Genomic DNA, 22,620 nt, shown 5'->3' with positions numbered 1-22,620 from the left:
TGAGGCCACAGAACAGATTGCAAGTCCTCAGTGCATCCAGGGGAAGGAAAGATGTAACCCTTGGGCAAAGTAGAGGCACTAGAGAAAGCCCTCCTCACCGTCGAGTGAGTTCAGGCAAGAACAAATTGCAAGTCCTCAGTGCATCCAGGGGAAGAGGAATTGGAACCCCTGGGCAAAGTTGAGGCACCAGAGAAAGTCCTCTTCACCCTCGAGTGAGTTCAGGCGAGAACAAATTACAAGGCCCCTTCGCTTAAGTAAATTGAGACAAGTTTGAAAGTTCCCGGTGCAGAACCAGGCCGGCAAAGAATTAGGCGGTAACCTGGAAGTACACATGTCATTCAGCGAATCAGGCAAACAAGATTTCAGACACTAAGAATAACCCACGCCCACAGAGTTAAGCACCAATCGGCGCTGAGTTGATTTCTTTAAGCAAGAGTTAGTCGGTTATATCAGATCAGATGATTACACGACAGATAAAGGCGAAATCATGCGCGTATATTAAAGCAGTTTGAATAAAGAGAAAGTCGTTACAAATAGATTCATTACACATAAACCAAGGTCGAATATATAAGTCTTTCAGGATGTTTCAAAACAAAACGGCAAATGGAAATGTTAATCTGAAGGTACAATTTTGCCGTCTACCACTTCATGGCAAATCGAGAACTGAGACAGGTCCAAGTCGAGGTAAGCACAAGCGAACTGCTCCAAGGCCGCGCCAAACCCGGAAGTCAGAACGTTTGCAGCGCTGAGGTCGAGTTCTTCAATTTGTTTCTTCAGCTTTTCGTTCTCCTCAAGCGCCTGGGCAAGCTTTGCTGCAGACTCGTTCAGCTCCTTATCTTTCTCGCTCAGTTCCTTAGCCTTTTGGTCCTTGTCGGCTTCGATTTTGCCTAGCAGATCCTCCCCCTCAATTGACTTGGCTTCGAGCTCATCCACGTAGGCCTTTTTAGCCTTGAGGGTCTCCTCCAGGTCCGCTATCTTTTCCCGCTGAGGCACGAGCCTGCTTTCGAGTTCAGTGACCTCTAAGAGTTTGTCGTTGAGCTTTTTGTGTAGCTCAGCGCTATTTTTGCGTTCGTTCCACAGCTCGTCCTTCAGAGTGTTTTCTAACCGCGAAAACTCCAATCCTCGCATCGTAATGTCACGCTTAAGTTGTTGGACTTGGTCCTTCGCAACACCGGCTTCGGATTCATACTGGTTCAAGGAGTCTCTTAGAGCCTCGCCCATCATCTGGTAAAGACGCTTCTCTACGCACTCAGTAGTTATAGCGCTAAGGTAAGCAGCATGGGCTTTCAAGACCTCCTCGACAGGGGCTGGAAGAGCAGGGAATGGGAGAGAGGTTGAGGGTTGGTTCTCGCCACCACCCTCATAAGTGTGGACGACCAGGGAAGCATCAGGGCGCGGCGGCGATACGTTTGGCTCCACTACAGGTTGGGGGAACGACTGAACATCCATAGCTTGCTTAGGAACGCCTCCAGCAGCTGAGGTATTTGACGGCAGAGTATCCCCAGCGCTCTCAAAAGGTGTGGAGGCGCTGGGGTGATTCTCTGCGTAATCTGGGCCTGCACTTTCGATTGCTGGCGGCTCAGTGGTGGTCGCCCTGTTCCTTTTACATACAAGCCCATCTTCAATACTCTCGTCCTCCTCTTCATCCGACACCACTGTGGGAATCTTCCTCTTGGCCCACTTTGGTGGCAGTTTTTTCCTCGCAGGGGCAGGAAGGGCGACGAGGGAAGGTGAGCCCACTGGAGGGAGCTCGCCCCGAGCAACGGAAGCTTCTGCAATAGAGTTCGGGACAGTCTGAGAACCCGCTGCGAGATTGTGACGCTTGGCTAAGGAGCGTAGCCTAGCCATATGATCTTTTCCCAGCATTGTATCTGCACAAAGTGATCAGCGTTTACAAATCAACCCAGTTTCAGGTAACTGGTAATACAGAGATCAAGCAGCCAAGAATAAACGCAGGACAGTGTAATGCAAATAAGTTTGATAAAGAGTAAAGCGGGCTTGGCGCAGGAAGAGAAATCCAGATAGAGTAGAAGGGCAGACCTATGTAAAACTCTAGTTGACTCTCATGGAATTCGAACTTGATGAGGCAACTTCTTTCCAGAAGTTGCACAGGTCTCTGTCAAGTTCCCCCATCTTCTCTGGACTCCTAGCTTTCCGAAAATTATCCTTAGAGTCCTTCTTTCCCTTGTTAACCCAGTACAAGGGGAACCCATCAAGAAGTGTAGGATCTGATCATTACAGCAAACACGGACAAACTTACCCTTTCAGTCCTTATAAGATTGCTGGAAGATTGAGAGGATGGATCTCCCAGCAATCCCATTAAAGCTTACCCACAGGCAATCCCCTGGGTTTTTAGCCTCGAACAGAAATAAGAACACATCTACGGAGGCTGGATGGCCTAGGTGCGCACAGACAATTTGGTATGCCCTGACGAACGCCCAGCCGTTGGGATGCAGCTGAGCAGGGGAAATATCAAGCTCGGTCAGGAGCTCCCTCTCAAAGCGAGTGAAACGGAACCTGAGCCTAACCTTCTTGAATACGGTTGCATAGATGAAACAGGAAGGGTGGCCGTCGTTGCCATCATTGTCAGTACAGACAAGTTCCCCAAGAAGACAAGGATGAATGGCCACCTTGTTGTCATGCTCCTTATGAAAAGTAAGGTGGGTCTTATCTCTCAAACGGTGAATATCGGCCTCAGTATTGATTGGGGAAGTCTCATTCAGCAAGGCTGGAGGAGCCCATGGGTATAGCAGTTTGTAGTCAGGAATTGGGCGTACAGTAGCGTTGGTTTGTGGGGGGGTTGATTGCAGTTGGTTAGGTTGAGAGGGCGCAGGCCTCTGAGCCCAGTTTGAAAGGACGGCGGGATCCCTAGGTGGGTTACGAGACGTGGAGGGGGTTCCTGAAGAAGGTTGTTTACGTGACTTTGGAGGAGGGTTTCGAGAGGGGGCAAGGTTGTTTGGTGTGGCCCCCGTACGAGCCATCGAGAAACTGCAGAGAAGACGACAAGAAAATGAAAAAGGGAAAAGTGGAGGGTTGATAAACAGAATGACTCGATTGAAAGACGGAAAAGGAAAACAGCATGAACAAAAGGGGTCGTAGAGAGGAAAAGAAAAACCTAAAACACAGGAAAAAGCAAAACAGAAAATAAGCAAGCCCACAACGTATGCTCCAAGCAGTTAATGGATGATGCAAGCCGATTAAAATGCGGTAAGCACTAGCGAGAGTGATAAAAGGGTTACCTTTTGAGGATCGAAGGAGCGCGCAGGGAAATGGTGATTGGGGAGTCAAAGTGTTCACCAGAGCGTATCGAAAGTTTGAAAGCGAAGAAGAAAGATAATGGAACAGTGGAGTGGCGAGAGAAGTTTTAGAGTTTCGAATGATACGGGGAGCGCAAACGACATGAAATAATGACCATCGATGAGTCCACGTGTCAGTTGATGGGGGGGTTGGTGAAGTGTAAAATCAGTAACCAGCGTGGGCATTAGCGCGCGAAGACACGTAGATCACCGGAGTCTAACTTATCCTCCTCGCCAAAAGAATCGCAGCCCGCGTACCAGTCGAGTCATCAAGGGCGATGACGTGATCGAGAAGTGCGCATAGTCGCTGGTCGTGCACGGGGCGGTCTGCAACATATGCGACCGCCGACAGTGTCATCGCCAAATGAAAAACCAGGCGGTCTGACATCGCCACAAGCAGCACATCGCCAACTATCCCAATAAGCTCGGGGCGAAAATGCCGAAGGATCAAATAAGAAAGCTCAAACGAGCGAGCATCCCTCACAAAAACGAAGGCCAAGCAGAGCCATAAGTGAAATGATCAGAAGCAGGGTATTTAATGAATGGGGAAACAAGTAAATGCTATCTAAGGAATTCACGCCAAGCATAACAAAGGGGAATATCGGGAGTAACGCGCGCGGCATGGCAAAGAACGCAAGCATGCAAAAATAAACGGATAGCATTTAGCATAAAGAGAAGCGTAAAACTAGAGTTATGGTTACAGACAGAGTTCATAACAGTTGCAAGATAAAAATATAATCCTGTACACATTCTAATGTTTGCACAGGAAGCAAGACAGGTCACTCATCGGTGGCCCCCAGAGCTTGAACAATACGACGAAGAAGCCCCGTCTCTGAATCTCAAAGCCTGAGTCAGCAGTGTCCTCTGACGATCGTTTATCTTCGAACCTATGTAAAAGAAGGGTCAAGCACAGTAAGAGACAGGCATGAAACAAGGCATTTCGAAACAAAATCATACAAGAAATCCAACGAAAGCAGGAGCAGGGAGGTCGTAAGAAAAGCCTCCCGCACATATATATTTCTCCAGAAGCTCAGCATTATACTCTAGACTTATCAAGGCAGCCGCATCGAAACCTCCAGCACCCGCCAGGATCTTGCAAGTCTCTTGATCCCTTGGAGACAGCTTCTTAAGAGGCTTAGCTTTCAAGGCTTTGGCATCCTTTATCCAATACAAAGGAAAGCCGTCTAGAGCAGAAGGCACAAGGCTAGAACAGCACACCTTGAAGAACCTGCCTTTCCACTCTCTAAAGATTTGCTGGAAAGGGGTCAAAAGAATCCTACCAGGAACGTTACTGAGAGTCACCCAGAGGTTATATCTCTGCCTCTTCACCTCAAAAAAGTGAAGAAAGATATCTACGGAAGGTGCACATCCTAGGAAACCAAACAGGATGTCGAAGGCTTTAACGAAGGCCCAACTGTTAGGATACAGTTGGGCTGGGGCAGTGTTCATCTCTGTTAGCAGCTCTCTCTCGAACCTAGAAAAAGGAAGGCGCACGCCGACGTGCTTAAAGACCACTTGGTAAAAATAGAAAAAGGGGACTCCATTGTTGGATCGATCATCCCCGCACACCGGCTCCCCTAAGGCACAAGGGAGCACGACGATGTCATCATCATGCCTCTTTGCGAAGGCACGACGATCATAGGAACACTCTTCCCCCACGTGTTCCCTCAAGGCCCTGGTGGAGAGCAAGCAAGAGTATTCGTCAAGAAGTTCACTCGAAGCCCAGGGGTAAAGATCCTTGTGATCCACTCTGGAGGAGGAAGGGTTGGTAGACATTTTAGTATGCAACTGTCAACAAAGAAACTGAAGGCCAAGGTGGAAAGGTCCAGCAGCGGAATAGAAGGGAAGTTTACAAGGAAAGAACGTGGAACAAGGGGTTCTTGGGAAGAAGATGAATGGCGCAAGAAAGATGCGAAAGAGGTCAAGTCAGTGAGTTAAGGTACGGGGTTTTCAAAGATTTAAGCGTTACAGTTAAAGCAGTAAACGACGTTAAAGCAAACGCCTTACGATTGGGCCACGTGTCACGAGATGGAGGTGCGGATTGAAGCGTCACCTTTCTCGATCAGAGAATATAGCATCGTCAGAGTCCTCGAGGGTACGTCGCGCCGGCGATGTAGAAATGTCACATCAACCGGTCAGGGAGTGAGACGTCGTCAAACGCCGTGAGGGGGACAGGGGCGAGACCTTAATCTTTTCGCTGGAGCAAGCCATCAGCTTAAGACTGGGGGGCTTGTGTACCGTCCCGGGGTGATCGGCCAAAAGTCAAAGTCAAAGGGGGCACGTGGCAATGACCACGTGCTCGTTAAAGATCTCCAGGGAAGGCTGCATGCATGGCACGTGATTAATTAGGGCACCCACGAAGTATGATGGCACGGGAGATACAACGCTCAAGCTAGAGCTCAAGCGGCCACAAGGTTATTCATTGCACTCCAGATAAGGGAAGTCCATGTGCCAGATACACTCAGATCCCAGGGATAGCGGCGCAAGGACCTTCTCCAAGGAACCCTAGATAATAGCAAGCAACGTAGAGGTAAACCCTAGTTTTCACCTATATAAAGGGCACGAAGAGCCCTAGTAAGGTACGTTTTTCACAGTTACACAAGTTTTCACCTAATTCTCATAATCACACAGAACACAAACCCTAGTTGTCTTCGCAGCACCCCACAGTTAGCACAAGGCAATTAGCTGTTTGACGTGCCATGCATGTTAGCACAAGGCAACTTGCAGCGCCATCAGCTGAAGAAGGAGCTGTGACGATGGCGCAGGTCTTGGAAATGATGCGAACGCTGCAAGACAATGTGGCAGCGTCAGGAATGGAACAAGAAAGGATGCAAGCGGATTTAGCTGCATCACATAGTAGAAACGAGGAGTTGGACAAAGTGAATGAAGAGTTACGCAAGGCGCTGCAGGCGCAGAAGGAACACGCAGCGGAGGAAAGAGTGGTGCCGCCGCCATCTCCCCCCAGGACTTTCCCCATGCCTTTCTCATCTGAGATTATGAGTGCAGTGGTGCCACCAGGCTTGGTGGGGGTGAAAGCCTCGTTTACCGGGGTGGAGGATCCAGAGACGCATCTGACGGCGTTTCACACCCAGATGATGCTCTCTGGAGGTTCGGATGCGGTGTATTGCAAGTTGTTCATGAGCACCCTGAGCGGGATTGCTCTGGAGTGGTTCGTGAGCCTACCAGATGGCCACATCACTTCGTTTCAGCAGTTTTCTAAGTTGTTCATGGAGCAGTATATCGTGAACAGGGCACCCCCAGTGGTGTCGTATGATTTGTTCGACGTGCGACAAAACCAAGGTGAGTCCCTCAGGGATTACCTTAGTCGTTTTGGAGCTCAGGTAGTGAGGCTGCCCAGCAAAGATGAAGATATGCTGGTGCATACGTTAAAGAAAGGGGTTCTGTCGGGCCCTTTCAGTGAATCTTTGATCAGAAATCACCCCAGCACCTTCGCAGAGATTAGGCGTCGTGTTGTGGCGCACATCGTGGTAGAAACAGAGGTTTCTGAGAAGAGGGGAAGCACGACCCCGACCAAGTCGCGCGGAGGACCGAGTAGGTCTCAGCAGCCGATGAGGGTGCATGAGGCCAAAGAAGGAAAGAAGGCTCAGGGGAAGCCTTGCCCTTACGAGCCTAGGAAGGACCAAGGCAGGGGGCGCGCGAGGGAGAGCAACGTGCCCCCAGGTTTGACTTCGTGGTGGAGTTGGCGGAGCTGATCACCATTCCAGCCATAGCGGCAAGGTTGCGAGCACCAGAGAAGACTGACAAGGTGCTCGGAAGGAAGAAGAACGTGTGGTGTGAGTTTCACCAGGCTTATGGCCACTCACTCCACACTTGTTTGGCATTGGGACACCAACTAGCAGAGTTGGTAAAAAATGGCTTTCTGAGCGATTACTTGCGGGAGACGCAAGGTGATCGGGCGTTGGGGCCACCAGCAGAAGATCCGCAGCACGAGGTACCTGTGCACGGGGAGGTGCACACGATCGCGGAGGGCTTCTCTGGAGGAGGGTGTACAGCCTCTCAGAGGAAGAGCTACGCTCGGTCGGTGATGACTATCGACTCGGTGGAAGAAGATCATTCCCCCGATGCTGACATTACGTTTACAAAGGCGGACCTCCGGGACGTTGTGCCTCACGACAACGATCCTATAATCATCTCCCTCGTCACGGCAGGGAGAAAGGTGCACAGGGTCCTCGTGGACCAGGGAAACTCGGCGGACGTGTTGTTCTGGCTGACATTCAACAAGCTGCAGCTGTCCCTTGATCATCTGAGGCCATACCCAGGGTGCTTGTATGGCTTCGCAGGGGACCAGGTGGAGGTGCGGGGCTACATAGAGTTGAGGACCACGTTCACAGATGGGACCGTGGCCCGCACCGAGAAAATCAAGTACCTCGTGGTCAATGCCCCATCCGCCTACAACATACTGTTGGGAAGGCCGACGCTCAACAGGTTGGGGGCTATACCATCGACGAGGCACATGAAGTTGAAGTTGCCGTCGACGGAGGGGGTGGTGATCACCATTAAGTCGGACCAGAAGGAAGCTAGGCGCTGCTACGAGAACAGCCTCAAGCAGCAGAGGAGTGTGTGCCATGTTACCTCGACACCACCGCCGGGTATGGACGAGAAGCGATCGGAGGTCGCAGTGCTGGGAATAGATCGGCGATCCCAGAACGTGGAACGCCACACACTTAAAGTTCTATTTTAGTTGAAAATGTAAAGTAGTCCCACTTTCGCACTAGCACAAACAGTTTGAAAAGTTCAGGGGGCACTCTTCTTCCCAGAAGAGGGTTTTAATGAGGCCACCCAATAAAAAAGAAGTTATCAGTATAAGAGTTTGCAAAGTTTTAAAGTTAAAATCCTCCTCGCCCCAGGCGCGAGTGCAAGTAATCGGTTAGGCCTTCCTCGCCCCAGGCGCGAGCATGGCAACCGGTTTAAAGTCCTCCTCACCCCAGGTGTGAGTGCAGGCAGCTAAGGTTCGAAAAGCCAGGGGTGCTAGTAAGCCCAAGAAGGGAAAGGAAGGATTTCGAGAAACGCCTTTACCCAAGTGGCATAGCATCAATATTGGCGCAGTAGAACTCTTAGTCAAAACCCTTCTCACCCCAGGAGTGAGAAGGTGGAAGCACGACCTGATGTGTTAAGGGTCGATGACCTTGGGGCAGGCAAGAGGGGTTATCGAGAAACACTCTTCATCCCCAAAATGAGACATCATCCTTGACCAATCGGTGTAGGGGTCCTCTATGCACTTAGCGCTGGAGCGACAAGCAATCTAGAAAGATATAAGGTAGAAGTATTGGCGCGATGACAGATGAGTGGGTGGCTGTGGCATTCTGATCGGTTATCGGTGGTTAGAGCGTTGATTAAGAAGTTTTAGACAAGTTCTTACACGATAGGCCTGAGCAAGCAAAGCCACGCCAGAACAATTATCAAGTGTTGTTAGTTGTGATCAAAGTCAGAAGCAAAGAAGTCAAACACAGCGAAGATTTGTGCCAAGTTCGAGCGGGTTAGCAGTTAATCGTGCATGGCAAGAGATAAAAACTAAGAGATACACAGCAGAAGAAACAGTAAGAGGAAAATGGCATTTTATATATGCATAAGAGTTTTTACATGCAAAATTTATGTACAAGGGGATAAAGGAAAAACAGTAAATGATCAAGGGCGAACGATCTCGCCGTCCACCACCTCGAAGTCCATGGCGAACTGAGAGTAGTCAGCCTCCGGGAAAACGCACTTAACTTGCTCAAGGGCCAAGTCGAAACCCTCAGCAAAGGTGTCAGCAGCCTCTTCCCAAAGCTTGGTCTTCTCAGCCTCGAACTCAGCCTTGTCGGTCTCGAGCACGACCTTCTCGGTGACAAGGGTGGCAATGGTGGACTCAGCTTCCTTAAGCTTGGACCCTTGATCATTGGCACGCCTTTCATTTGCTGCGAGAGCCTCCGCCAGATTTGTAATCTGTTGGCGCAGGAAGGCATTCTCGGCTTCAAGCTAGATGGCCCTACCGGTGGTCTCGACCAGCTCGGCGTCAAAAGCGGCAACGACGTCCCCCATCAGCATCTTTCTTGGACTTGCAGGGCGCGCCCTCTCTTGGCTTCTTCCACCATATCCCTCAGCATCTCGTTGGTGCTCTGCAGGGCCTCGTAGTCGCTTTGAAGCGACTCCTTTTGGTTCATCAGCTCGCCCATCTTTCCCTCAAGCTTCTCGATGCGGCGATGCTGGGTGAAGAATTCCAAGGAGAGCAAACAAGGTACAAAAGAGTGAATTAAGCTAATCAGCTCGGTGGTAGCATGTAGAAAGAGGGTTAACATGTGCAAGTATGACAAGTCGAAGAGAAGGAAGAGAGTGCAAACCAATGTATTTTTTTAGCATCTCCGCGTCGAACTCGTGCTTGATAAGGGTGGAGGAGCCGAACTTAGCGCCCAAGCTCGAGAGTAGGCTGCACAACTCGCGCTCGTAAGGAGCCATAGCCTCCAAGCCCCGAGGTTTTTTTAAGTCTACCTTGGGAACCCAGTAGAGTGGGAAGCCCTCAAGTAGAGTCGGGCTATGCTCGTTGGAGGTGATCATGTAGAACCTACCCTTCGTGTCCTTGAAGGATTGTTGGTATAGGCCCAAGATCACTCTCCCTGTCACGTCGTTCAGGGTCACCCATGACCGATCGCCTGGGTTCTTGGCCTCGAAGAGGTGGAGGAAGACGTCGGTTGAGGGAGGGTGGCCGAAGTGGTTGCAGAGAATCTCAAACGATCGGATGAAGGCCCAAGCGTTTGGATGGAGTTGGCAGGGAGCCACGTTCAGCTCGGTGAGTGGGTCCTTCTCAAAGAAGGTGAAGGGGAGGCGGAGGTGCAGTCTCTTGAAGATGGCAGAGTAGATAAAGGTGAAGGGCACTTCGTTGTTGGCCCTATCGTCCACGCATATTGGCATGCCTCGAGGGGGGATGCACACGTTCAAGTGTGAGTCATCCTCCCTGTCAAGGGCACAGGTGGATTCGTCGGTGTCGTTGCTTAGTAGGTTGGCGAGATGGTCGTTGGGGAGCTGTGTAGACGTCTCAGCGAGCAGGTGGAGGGGAGCCCACTGGTACACCCGCGCATAGTCGCGCTGGGGAGGCGCACCCGTTGAGGGGGGCGCGCTCGTCGAGGGCGGTGGTGGTGCACTTGCGGAAGGCTGTGCACCGGAGGAGGAAGCGAGACGCGCGGTGGTTTTTGTGCGAGCCATTGCTCAGTAACTACAATGGAGAAAGAAAAGAAGGAGTGAGGGACCAATGAAAAACATGGTTCAGCGAAAAACAATAGGAAGGTGAGTTGAACGGAAATGCTATGGTTTTAAGGGCGTGGAGAAGCAAAAGTGACGAAGAAGAAGAAGTGAAAACACAGAAAAACCAGAAGAAACCCTGGTACAGTGCAGGGAAAGGGAAAACAGCCCACAACATATGTACAGTGCAGTTATTGGATGATGCAATCGGTAGAAAGTATTCAAATATGCCATAGATAAAGAAAAGGGGTACCTTTTGTTGATTGCAAGCGGTTTCTGGAAGCTTGAGGTTGGGGAAGACGAATCGCAGAGAGGAAGTTCAAGAGTTTCAGAGAAGAAGTATTAGAGAAGGTGATGGAACAGTGGAGGCGCGTAAGTTTTGAATATGAGAAGTGCAAACGACGTTTATGCTGGCCGTTGATGCGTACACGTGTCGCAAGATTGAGGAAGGAAGGCATAACGTCATTTAAAACACAGCACGTGATGTGGCACGTGACGTGGCATCACTTGCCACGTGGCCACTGAGGACGATCACTTAGCCTCTTCGCTGAAAACAAGTTTACAGCTCGAGGCTGGGGGGCTTGTGATCCGGTCGGTCATCGGTAGTCAGTGATGTCAGCAAAGGATAGCCACGTGGACCGTTCTTAGTGGAACACGTGGGCCAGGGAAGTAGATGAGTCATTGAGAAAGTCACCCACGGGGGTGATCGGTCGTCAGGGGATGGCGGTCAGAGAGGGTGCGCGATCAGCGCCTAGATAAGCGCCTGGAAGCCGAGGGCGTGGTGCTATGGTGCACCGATCGATCATCTGGTGTGAGCGATGATCATCGGGTTTTCGTGTTGCACGCAGTTAAGCTGGAAACGAAGGACGTTTCCCAGCGAGAGCGTTGCATACGAGCTTTGTGTGGCAGGGTATCAAAGAAAGGAGAAGTTATGTGCTTTGTGGTGTCATGCACGAGAGTGGCCTAAGAGAGCTAGTCGCCAGTCGGTGATTGGTGCTCTCCTAACCCATAGTGTGCATGGAGCAAAGCAGAGGTGATCGTTCACACAGTAGGTGATGCCTGGTGCGTGCGCTTAGCCAAGCCACACTTGGCATTCACACTGAGGTTGCACGAGACACCTAGTGAAAGAAATGCGCTGAGTTACTTCATACACGAATAACTTAGGCACGCAACAGAGTATATAAAGGCATTCCACGCTCATACAGGGGAGGGGTAAGATTCATTCTTGCAAGTTACTAGTTTACACACTGAGAGAGAGAGTCACAGAATGCACACGAGTCTCACTGAAATTCTTAGTTCTTTGGTGGTTTTGCAAAGTATGACTTGAGCGTCGGAGTGCAATCGGCCGCTAGAGGCGCCGTTTGTTGTGTTTCGCAGGTTTGCTTGAAGTTCTTGTGGAGTGCTTGAAGCGTTCTTGCGGAAGACAGAGTTTGACGTGGCGAATCCTTCGACGTTCGAATCACCTGCGAGATCAGGTCGGGACAATTTACATGTACTTCATATCTAAATAAATTATTATTTTATTATAATATAATATTTTAAAAAGTAATTGTTGGATAATTTTTTTTTAATAAAGTGATGTTAAGCATAATTATTTTAAAGAGTCTCACATTGAGTGAAAATAATTAAGGTAAACAATATATAAGGATAAAAACTTATAAAATCATTTTAATAAGATTTTGGGTTGGAGATAGGGTTCGGTCATTTATATATGGGTGAATTCATGGCTCAAGACTCATCTAATCTACATCTTCCAGTTTATATACGGACTCTTGATGTCGTGTTATATAATCGTGGATAGAACACTTCTAAGGTAGAAGGAGAATTTGGAATGTGTGGAAGAGAGTCACATTTGAGGGAAAGAATGTGAGAAATTTAGATGTGAAGTTAGAAATCTCACATTTTTTAAGCATACGTTCTATAACAAAATATAATTTAATGTTTTTTTATTGGAAATTTATTCACAAACATATTACTAACTATTTATAATCTAAAAAGGAAATATTATTGTTCTCACCAGTTGACCTGGTCGCCGGTTGACTCCAAAGGCAAGCGATGACTCCTCCTATTTTTGATGGATTCTGTGCTTCCTCTTGGATGTTGAAAAGCGGCTCCGTTGAAACAGAGGAGGGGCTACCTGTTGATTGCACTCCGATGATCAAGTCGGTTCAGGGCTTATAGAAACAATTAGTAAGTAAGCAAGTAGTTTCAGTCTTAGAAACGGTGTACCTTTACCAGAATCTCATGTCCCTTTTATAGACTACTTTTAGGTTACCTCTTGTAACAACCTTCTCTCCCGAGAACCTTATTTCCAATGAAAACATGTTTGATTAGTGTTGTAACTGCACATAATCTTATCTCTTTGGAGTGCATAAAATCTTAACAGAATAACCACCAGGGTACCAACTCATGTACCAGCATCAGGGGTCCAATCTGTCCCTTGGAGGCATACAAGCCTCCACGTACCATGCATGCAACCTATTCTCCTCAACCCTCGCCCTCTTGGGCTTAGGCTCTATAGAAAATGTTTTACTTGTGCTAGACACCACATGTACTAAATGTACCCCTATGTTCACAAATACCCTTCATTAGTAGCCTTATGCTCACATATAAAAGATTACTTCAACTATGTCATACTGACCAAACGTGGCCCATTTTACTGGCCCAACAACCGAGTTGACCTGCCTATACCATGCATCGAGATCCGAACCTCGAGCATTGAGACTCGAGCACTCTGTCCCGTACACAAGCCCCCCAGGCTTGAGTTGAGCTTGCTTCAGCGAAGAAACTATTGAGTGCTCTGGTGGCTAACACGACAGTTTCTCAAGGGGTAGGTGATAACCCAGTAAACCTCAACTAGCTTAGGCCATTGTATGCCTTAATTAATTGATGGCAATATAACAGACAACCTTATCAACGTAATGCATTTGGAAAGTTTAACTGCTTTCCTTACACATCTTTCCCTGAGATTAGAGGTGACCTGAGCATCTGACTCGAGGCCATTCTCTACACCAAGTCTGCCCTTAAATGGCATTTGGCAACTTAGAGTATCTAACTTGAGTGTTGGCTTACACACTAAGTCTACTCTTAACACCTTTGTGGTGCAACTCTACCTTCATAGGGTTATCTTGATTCTTTTCCACAAACTACCCGAGCTCGGATGGTTTCACCAACACCGAGGTGGGTTGCTCTCTATATCTTTAGTTGCGCGCTTCTTAGTTACCGTTAATTGCAGTTTAGTACCTCTTGGACTCAGAATCTTACTGAGACAGGTTATCTTTTCTAGATTAAGCAAAACAATCTTAGTCATGGCTAGCTACGATTCTGGGCACCCGAGTTTAGAGTCTTACTAAGCCTGGGTTGTTCCATCTGAATCACCATATACCTCGACACTCCTATGCTTGGAATCTTACCAAGGACAGACCCTCTTTCTTGAGATAAGCCACATAGGCACTTCTTTCATATCTTTTGCCTTTAGGACATCTGACCTGGGTGTTAATTCACATGCCATGTCTATCATATTAATGCCTTTTGCTTGGAGTTTCTGACTTGGGCGTTAGCTTACAACACCAAGTCTCCTTTTCAACATCGAGGTAGGTTGGCTTACCTGCCTTCGGATAAACAATCTTAAATTCACTTGGAGTTATGGCAAACAGAACTTCAGAGCACCTGAACTCAGAATCTTATTGAGACAAAGGTCGTCTTGCCTTATAACACATACTCAGGGCGCATGAACTCAGAATCTTTTACCAAGACAGGTCGTCTTCTCTGACTTAAGCCAAACGATGGGGAGCTGCGATTCATGGTACCCGAGCTCGAAGTCTTATTGAGCAATAGGTCCTTGCGCCTAAATTGCTTTAACTGTATATACTCCCTAAAGAGAGGTTTCACTGTGGTTCGCTATGAACCTTACTACTCCCCAAAGGGAGATTTCATTGTGGTTCGTTATGAACCTAACTGCTCCCTAAAGGGAGATTTTACCGTGGTTCGCTATGAACCTAACTGCTCCCACTCTTGGAATCTTAGCAAGGGGAGATTTCACTGTGGTAGATTTCACTTCTCCCTAAAGGTAGATTTTGTTAGAGTTAAACAGTGTCTAAGTTCAAAAGGGGATGGGTGAATTGAGCTTATCAAATTTTCGCAAAAGAGGTTGCTTTACAGTGTAACAGAGGTGAAAAGAACAGATTGATTTTAAACAAAACAAATTGTTTTTACAGATGACTTTAGCACAACCAGAACATGATCAACACGGTTAGATCAACCAGCAGTAATACTAGAAACAAATTGATTAACTTTCACAGCTTATAAAGTTGTAGTTTGTAGCACAAAATTAATCAATTTTACTTAACACACAACATCTAGAGTAATGGACAAATGTCACAGTTCAGTCAAGGAAAACAGTTCACCCTTTTGCCATATTACAGATTCACACAGCAGCTTGATCTATGTTTAGAAGATTGATTAACAAGCTAGAATGGCAGATTTAATCAGGTCCAGAATTAACAGATTTAGATTCAAAAGAACAGATTCCTTTCTTGACAGATTATGTGAAAACTCAGAATTAAGTGCAGGGATGAGAAGAGAAACACAAGAGAATTTTTATACTGGTTCCCTCGTCAAGAGCTACGTCCAGTTCACCTTACACCAAGATGGAATCCACTAAAACAGGTACAATCAATTACAGAACACACAGCAGTTCTTGAACCCTTCAAGAACATCAACAACCAAGGCTGAAAAACACTATTCCAGCATACCTTGCACTCCAAGAAACCCTATCTAGAGTGACTAACACTTATACCTATTACAAGAATGAATAAGGGAAAGATTACACCTGAAACTGTGTTGCAAGAACATAAACCAGTTGTTCTATTTGCTCCAAAACAGTACCATCAGCTTCAACCAACACAAGGTTCTTCAAGAACAAGCTCACATGTATTTCTCTTTTGAAAAACCTTTGCAAAACCTTTTCAATTCTCTTTTTCACACACGAAATGTTGTATCTCTTTCAAAACTGTGATTGTTCAGCATCCCTTCACGTGAGAAGGGCATTTTCTTTTATAGAGAACAGTTTCTAACCACTTTTAAAAAACAGTTACAGAGTAGTTTAAAAAAAAACAGATTGATACTAAAAACAACAGGTTAAATGTTGAAAAAACTGTCAGCTCAGCTTAACTGAAATAACAGACTGAGCTTTACCTTTGGTGCCCTAACAGAATTTCGAAAAGCCTTTAACAGAGAAGAAATAAACTAATTGCTTCTCAATAAAACAGATTTATTTTTGTATTGAATCAAACCATTTAAGAAAAATTTAAAAAGCTTTTCCAAAACCATTTAACCACATCATGAGCTTGATCTTACTACCTTGATTTGGCATCTAGGATGGGTCATGCAGCAAAAGGGCAACCTTGAAAAATGCACAAACCTAAAATACAGAATTCATCTAAGACACATTGCAACCTTCAAAGCAAACTAACTAAAGACTACATCAAACACACCAATGCAAGGTTGAGATGAGCTTCATCCATCTCCAACAGATTTCACTTCTCCCTAAAGGTAGATTTCACTTCTCCCTAACGGGAGAGTTCACTGCTCCCTAAAGGGAGAGTTCACTGTGATCAAAGTATACTGCAAGCATACTTTTTAAATAACCTTTTATTGGGTGACCTCATTAAAAATCTGAAATAGAACTTGAGGCTTGTCGCGTTCCCCGCCTGAGGAATGGCTCCATCGTCTTGAATTTCCAGCCGATAAGTTTCGTCGCCCAACACTTCTATGAACCTGTATGGTATAAAAGTTTGGTGTTATACTGCCATTTACCGTCGAGCTACGGTAGGACATAATCATTGGTGATTCTCGACACATGAGTTATGGAAAATTTGTCAAAGTTGATCTTTGTTGCATATTGTAGATCATGAACTAGTACACCAAGTAAGTTCCCAGGAAAGAGAGGTGGGTCACCAATGGACGCGCTTAAATACCAAGTCTTTCCTCGCCAGAACTTTCCTAGACATGTACTCTTACACTACTACGCTCTATATCCAGTAACAAGAATAAGTTCTCTCATGCGAAAGATCATGATCATGATAATAATATCACAACAAATTTAAATGATAATTAATTGTTCACGACATCTTTAGAATAACATGATAACAAATTTACACATATTCGTTTATTTCCATAATAATATTGTACCGCCCTGGTAGTCGGAAGTGATGACGTGGCATCAAGCTACAGTATAGGCGTGTTGACGAGACACCAGGTTGGCAGAAGGGAAGGAGGTCGGGGGGCTCGTGAAGTCGCCAGTTATTAAGTTGGCGTGCTCCGATCTCCAGTATACCAGAACCGGCGGTCACCGGGTTAAAGATGAAGTCACCAGATGTAAACACAGGCGATCAAGTGATTAGAGATCGCCGGAGCAAGCACATCGCCGAAGATGAAGGTGGTGCAAATTATGAAGGCGGCCGGCGAGACCACAAGGAAGGTGTACGAAGGCACCCTAACTCGCCAATCCCAGTAGAGATCGCGCTCCAAGTTAGCTATGCACTGGGCAGCACCATGCATAAGTAACTTAGCCAAAAGAGAGTCAGAAGCAGCACCCAAGTCAAGGAGGCTCCAGATGATGGCACGTGTACGACTGGATGCGAGCCACGTGTCCAGGTGCGTAACTGCCAGGAGAGAGAAAGTGACCAGGTATATAAGGGTTTCCCAACGAACTTTCCAGGTACGCACGTTTAGATTGTATTCTTTACGCTTGCGAGTTCTTGAGCATACTGTGAGAGAGAACATTGCACGGTTCCTTGAGAGTTCTTGAGTGTTGCTCTTGAAGTACTTGGTGGTTCAGTCACTGACTTGGGCGATGGAGTGCGATCGGCCGCAGCGGCGCCGCTCTGTTCTTTTGCAGGTTCTTGAGGTGGATCGTGACGAAGGACGGAGGTTGAAGCGGTGCACACGTCGATCCAAGTTTGACGAGGCAAATTCCAACGTTCTGGTCAACAGGCAAGATCATCAGGCGCCCACCGTGGGGCCGTGTAAAACCTGTTCCCATCCACAGCGTGAGTTCTTGGAGGTTTTCGTAGTTTTCTGCGTGGTTGTGTGCTGGTGCAACCACTGCTCGCTGTTCATCTGAATTTTGTTCGGTATTTTCGCGTTTTCCACCGTTCGTTTCGAGTTTTGGTTCGGTGAAGTGAAGTTTTCTGCTGTTTACGCGAGATTTGTTCGGCGAGATTTGAGTTCTTTGGCTCGTTTGGTTTGTCGTGGAAGGAGCGGTGGTTTCTGGTGGAGTTGCAGGTGTCTGTGGAGGTTTTCTGTGTTCTTGAGTTTTCTTGCGAAGTTTTGACCGATTGATCGCTGAGTCAATCGTCGCTGAAGGAAGTGTTGTTTGTTGCATTCTGTGATTCGTCAAGTTTCATGAGAAAAATGAGGAGCAACCGTTCAAGTCCAGTTGCGCCCGTTGCTTCTGAAGGCGCCGCCGCCATGACCATGGCGCAGATGGTAGAGATTATGCGCTCGTTGCAGGCAACTGTGGAAGCCTCGCGCATAGAACAGGCGAGAATGCATGAGGACCTGGCCGCCTCTCGGGCCAGGAATGATGAGCTTAGCAAGGTGACTGAAGAGCTGCGTCAAGCTCTTCAGGAGCAGCAAGGGCGTCCTATTGCTGAAGAGGTCGCGCCGTCGACGCCGCCTCGTGTTTTTCCTATGCCTTTCGCTCAGGCGATTACTGACACGCCTATTCCTGCGAGTGTGGTACCTGTTAAGGCTGTTTTTACCGGCGTGGAGGATCCTGAGGCTCATCTCACCACGTTCCATACGCAGATGATGCTGTCAGGAGGATCAGACGCCGTGTACTGCAAGATGTTCGTGAGCACACTGCAGGGAACGGCGCTGGAATGGTTTGTGAGCCTGCCTACCGGTCACATAACCAACTTCCAACAGTTTTCAAAGATTTTCGTCGAGCAGTACATCGTGAATAAGGCACCGCCCAGGGTGTCTTACGATTTGTTTGATATAAGGCAATATCAGGGAGAGTCCCTCAGGGACTACTTGAATCGCTTTGGGGCGCAGATGGTCAGATCGCCGGCTAAAGATGAAGAAATGCTGGTCTATGCATTTAAGAAGGGCGTGCTGCCGGGGCCATTCTGCGAGGCATTGATCAGGGCTCACCCCGCCACGTTTGCTGAGGTTAGGCGACTTGCGGTGGCCCACATCGCCGACGAGAGTGAAGTCGCCGAGAAGAGAGGAAGCGTGGCTCCCGCTAGGCCACGCGCCCAGACGAGGATCCAGCCACAGAGGGTTCTGGAGACAGCGGCGGCCAGAAGGGATCAGAGGACTCGCCATCCTTATGATCCAAGGAAGAACAAGGGCAGGGGCCAAGGGCGCCAGCAACCAGCACGCCGGGAATACAATCGCCCGCCTAAGCACAAGTTTGTCATGGGATTGGCGGACCTGATCGCCATTCCCAATATATCTGCTAGGTTGAAAGCGCCAGAGAAGGTGGGCGACAAGGTGCTGGGACCAAAGCCAGACGCTTGGTGTGAGTTTCACCAGGGCTTTGGCCACACCGTGGATTCGTGCTTGGCTTTAGGATACCAGCTCGACGATCTGGTTAAGAGCGGGTTCCTAAATGACTATTTGCTGGATAGAAGGACGGGGGGCGCGTCGAGCTCCCAACCAGCAGGTGGAGAAGCTCAGCAGCACGAGATGCCTACGCACGGGGAAATCCACACCATTGCAGGGGGTTTCTCGGGTGGTGGATGCACCGCATCACAGAGAAAGAGGTACGCGAGGTCTGTGATGACGGTGGATATGTTTGAAGACCACTCGCCTGAGGTGGACATCACGTTCACCAAGCAAGATCTTCGGGACGTTGTGCCTCATGACAACGATCCCATAGTCATCTCGTTGATCACAGCAGGAAGAGAGGTCCACAGGGTGTTGGTGGACCAAGGAAGCTCGGCAGACGTGATGTTCTGGCCGACTTTCACGCAGTTGGAGCTACCCCTTGACCAGCTGAGGCCCTATGGAGGGTGTTTGTATGGTTTCGCTGGTGACCAGGTGGAGGTCAGGGGGTACATAGAGTTGAGGACTACGTTTACGGATGAGGTGGGTTCGAGAACAGAGAAAATCAAATACCTTGTTGTAAACGCTCCTTCAGCATACAAAATCCTGTTGGGAAGACCCACGCTCAACAGGATAGGCGCTATACCGTCGACCCGGCACATGAAGGTGAAGTTGCCGTCTATGGAGGGGGTGGTGATCACCATCAAATCCGATCAGAAAGAAGCAAAGAAGTGCTATGAGAATAGCCTGAAAAACAAGAGATCGGTGAGTTACGTGACAACCACCCCGCCTCCCGGTGTGAAGCCCAGATCGACGGTAATAGAAGAGACCGCCGGAAGAGACGTGGAGATGGTGGATGCTGAGCTGGGGGAGGGGAACGCCGGTCTGGAGGAAGAAGAGGCAAGGAATCGCCCTGAGGAAGCGAGAGAACTGGGAATCGCTAGGGCGGTGATCGCCAGAGAAACCAGACCAAAGCCCGTCGAGCAGTGGCTCGAGAGAGAGATCGGGGGAAAAATCTTCAAGCTGGGAAGATCCCTGGAGGTTGAGCTCCAGGACCAGATCGCCAAGGTGATAGAACGGCATCTGGATGCGTTTGCATGGTCCGCTTCGGACATGCCCGGGATCGACCCCGACTTCTTGTGCCATCATCTGGCGATGGACAACTTGGTGAGACCAGTGCGACAAAGAAGAAGAAAGTTCAACGAGGAGAGGAGGCAGGCGATTAGGGACAAAACACAGAAACTCCTCGCGGCAGGCCACATCAGGGAAGTTCAGTACCCTGAATGGCTGGCAAATGTCGTGCTGGTGAAGAAGAGTAATGGGAAATGGCGCATGTGCGTCGATTTCACTGATCTGAATAAGGCTTGCCCAAAGGATTCATATCCTTTACCAAGCATAGACGCCCTGGTGGATAGTGCTGCAGGGTGTAAGTTGTTGAGCTTCCTGGATGCCTTCTCGGGGTATAATCAGATCAAGATGCATCCCATGGATGAAGAGAAGACTGCCTTCATGACCGAGAGATCGTGCTACTGCTATAAGGTGATGCCATTTGGGCTGAAGAACGCGGGGGCCACGTACCAGAGGTTGATGGATCGAGTACTTGCACCGATGCTGGGAAGGAATGTGCAAGCGTACGTAGATGACATGCTCGTGACCTCGCCAGAGAAAAGCAAGCACGTTGCAGACTTGGAGGAATTGTTCACGACGATCGCCAAGTTCAAGTTGAAGCTTAATCCAGAGAAATGCATCTTTGGCGTGGAGGCTGGAAAGTTCTTGGGTTTCCTCTTAACTGAAAGAGGAATAGAGGCCAACCCGGATAAGTGTGCCGCCATCTTGGCGATGAGAAGCCCGGCCACTGTGAAGGAAGTACAACAACTAACAGGTCGGATGGTCGCCCTGTCTCGCTTCGTGTCAGCTAGCGGAGAGAAGGGCCATCCCTATTTCCAGTGCTTAAGGCGCAATAACAAGTTTGCTTGGACGAAGGAGTGCGAGGAAGCCTTCGTCAAGCTGGAGGAGTATCTGGAGAGCCCGCCGATTTTGTGTAAACCGCTGGTGGGAACCCCTCTCAGGTTGTGATCCTGCCTGTTGACTAGAACGCTGGAAACTGCCTCGTCAAAGGATCGACGTGTGCACCGCTTCACACCTCCGTTCCTCTTCGAGATCCACCTCAAGAACCTGCAAAGAAACAGAGCGGCGCCGCTGCGGCCGATCGCACTCCAACGCCCAAGTCAGTGACCGAATCACCAAATACTAAGAGAACAAGAACCGTGCAAATCCTCTCTCACAGTCAGCTCTATAACTCGCAAGCGTAAAGAGTATAATCTGAACGTGCGTACCTTAGAAAGTTCGTTGAGAACTCTTATATACCTGGTTACTTTCTCTCTCCTGGCTGTTACAGACTTGGACACGTGGCTCGTATCCAACTGTACACGTGCCATCATCTGGAGCCTCCTTGACTTGGGCGCTGCTTCTACTCTTGTTTTACTAAGTTACCTATGCATGGTACTCCCTAGTACATAGCCAACTTGGGAGTGCGATCTCTACTGGAACTGGCGAGTTAGGGTGCCTTCATACACCTTCCCTGTGGTCTCGCCGGCCGCCTTCATAATCTGCTTCTCCTTCATCTTCGGCGATGTGCTTTCTCTGGCGATCTCCAATCGCTTGGTCACCGGGATCTTGCTGGCAAAAGAGATGGGAGCGAGGGTGTTGATGGCTAAGAGTGACTCGCTGCTAGTCACAGGGCAAGTAACAGGCGAGTTCCAGGCTAAAGATCCACAAATGGCGGCTTACCTGGAGTACGTGCAAGAATTGAAGAGTTCCTTTGCCTCCTTTGAAGTGGTGCATGTGCCCAGAGAGCAGAATGCCCGAGCTGACTTGCTAGCTAAGCTCGCCAGTTCAGGCAAGGGGGGTAGACAGAGGACGGTGATTCAAGAAACTCTGAAGACGCCGAGAGCATTTGTAGCAGATCACCTGGTTCTTCAGATAAGCAGGTCGACGGAAAAAGCGGCAACAAGTCACAGGTCTTTGACGCAAGAAACATTGAGATCGCCGAGAATTAGAGCATGTCGAGGAGAGAAGGTGAACATGACGCAGGTCTGCGTTACCCATGAGCCAGACACCTGGATAACACAGTACAAGCGGTGCCTGGCAGATGGCCTTCTCCCGTTGGATCCGACAGAGGCTAGGAAGATAAAGAAAAATTCTAGCAAGTACATGATTGATGGCGAGTTGTACAGGTTTGGGTTCACTCACCCACTCCTGGAATGTGTGCATGGCGAGAAATGCACGAGAATTATGGCAGAGCTCCACGAAGGGATATGTGGAAGCCACGTCGGGGGTCGAGCTCTGGCCGCAAGGACTCTCCGTGCAGGTTACTACTGGCCAACGATGAGAGAAGATTGCAAGAGGTATGCGCTGTGTTGCAAACAATGCCAACAGCACGCCGATTGGCACAAGGCGCCTCCCGAGGAGTTGAAGTCGATTTACAGCCCTTGGCCGTTTCATACTTGGGGAATTGACATCCTAGGACCATTCC

General features: G+C 48.6%; 1 protein-coding gene across 1 annotated transcript; it reads left to right on the top strand.

The window, feature by feature from the left end:
• Positions 1-6,052: 6,052 nt before the first annotated feature.
• Positions 6,053-7,998, top strand: LOC137834150 (uncharacterized). Its single transcript, XM_068642214.1, has 2 exons — positions 6,053-6,977; positions 7,022-7,998. The coding sequence occupies exons 1-2, from the start codon at positions 6,053-6,055 to the stop codon at positions 7,996-7,998; spliced, it is 1,902 nt and encodes a 633-aa protein (XP_068498315.1).
• Positions 7,999-22,620: the final 14,622 nt, after the last annotated feature.

Source organism: Phaseolus vulgaris, chromosome 5 (assembly GCF_000499845.2).
Source record: "Phaseolus vulgaris cultivar G19833 chromosome 5, P. vulgaris v2.0, whole genome shotgun sequence".
Taxonomy (NCBI): Eukaryota; Viridiplantae; Streptophyta; class Magnoliopsida; order Fabales; family Fabaceae; genus Phaseolus; species Phaseolus vulgaris.
The sequence above is the reverse complement of the archived record's forward strand: the minus strand, read 5'-3'. Positions and strand labels throughout refer to the sequence as shown.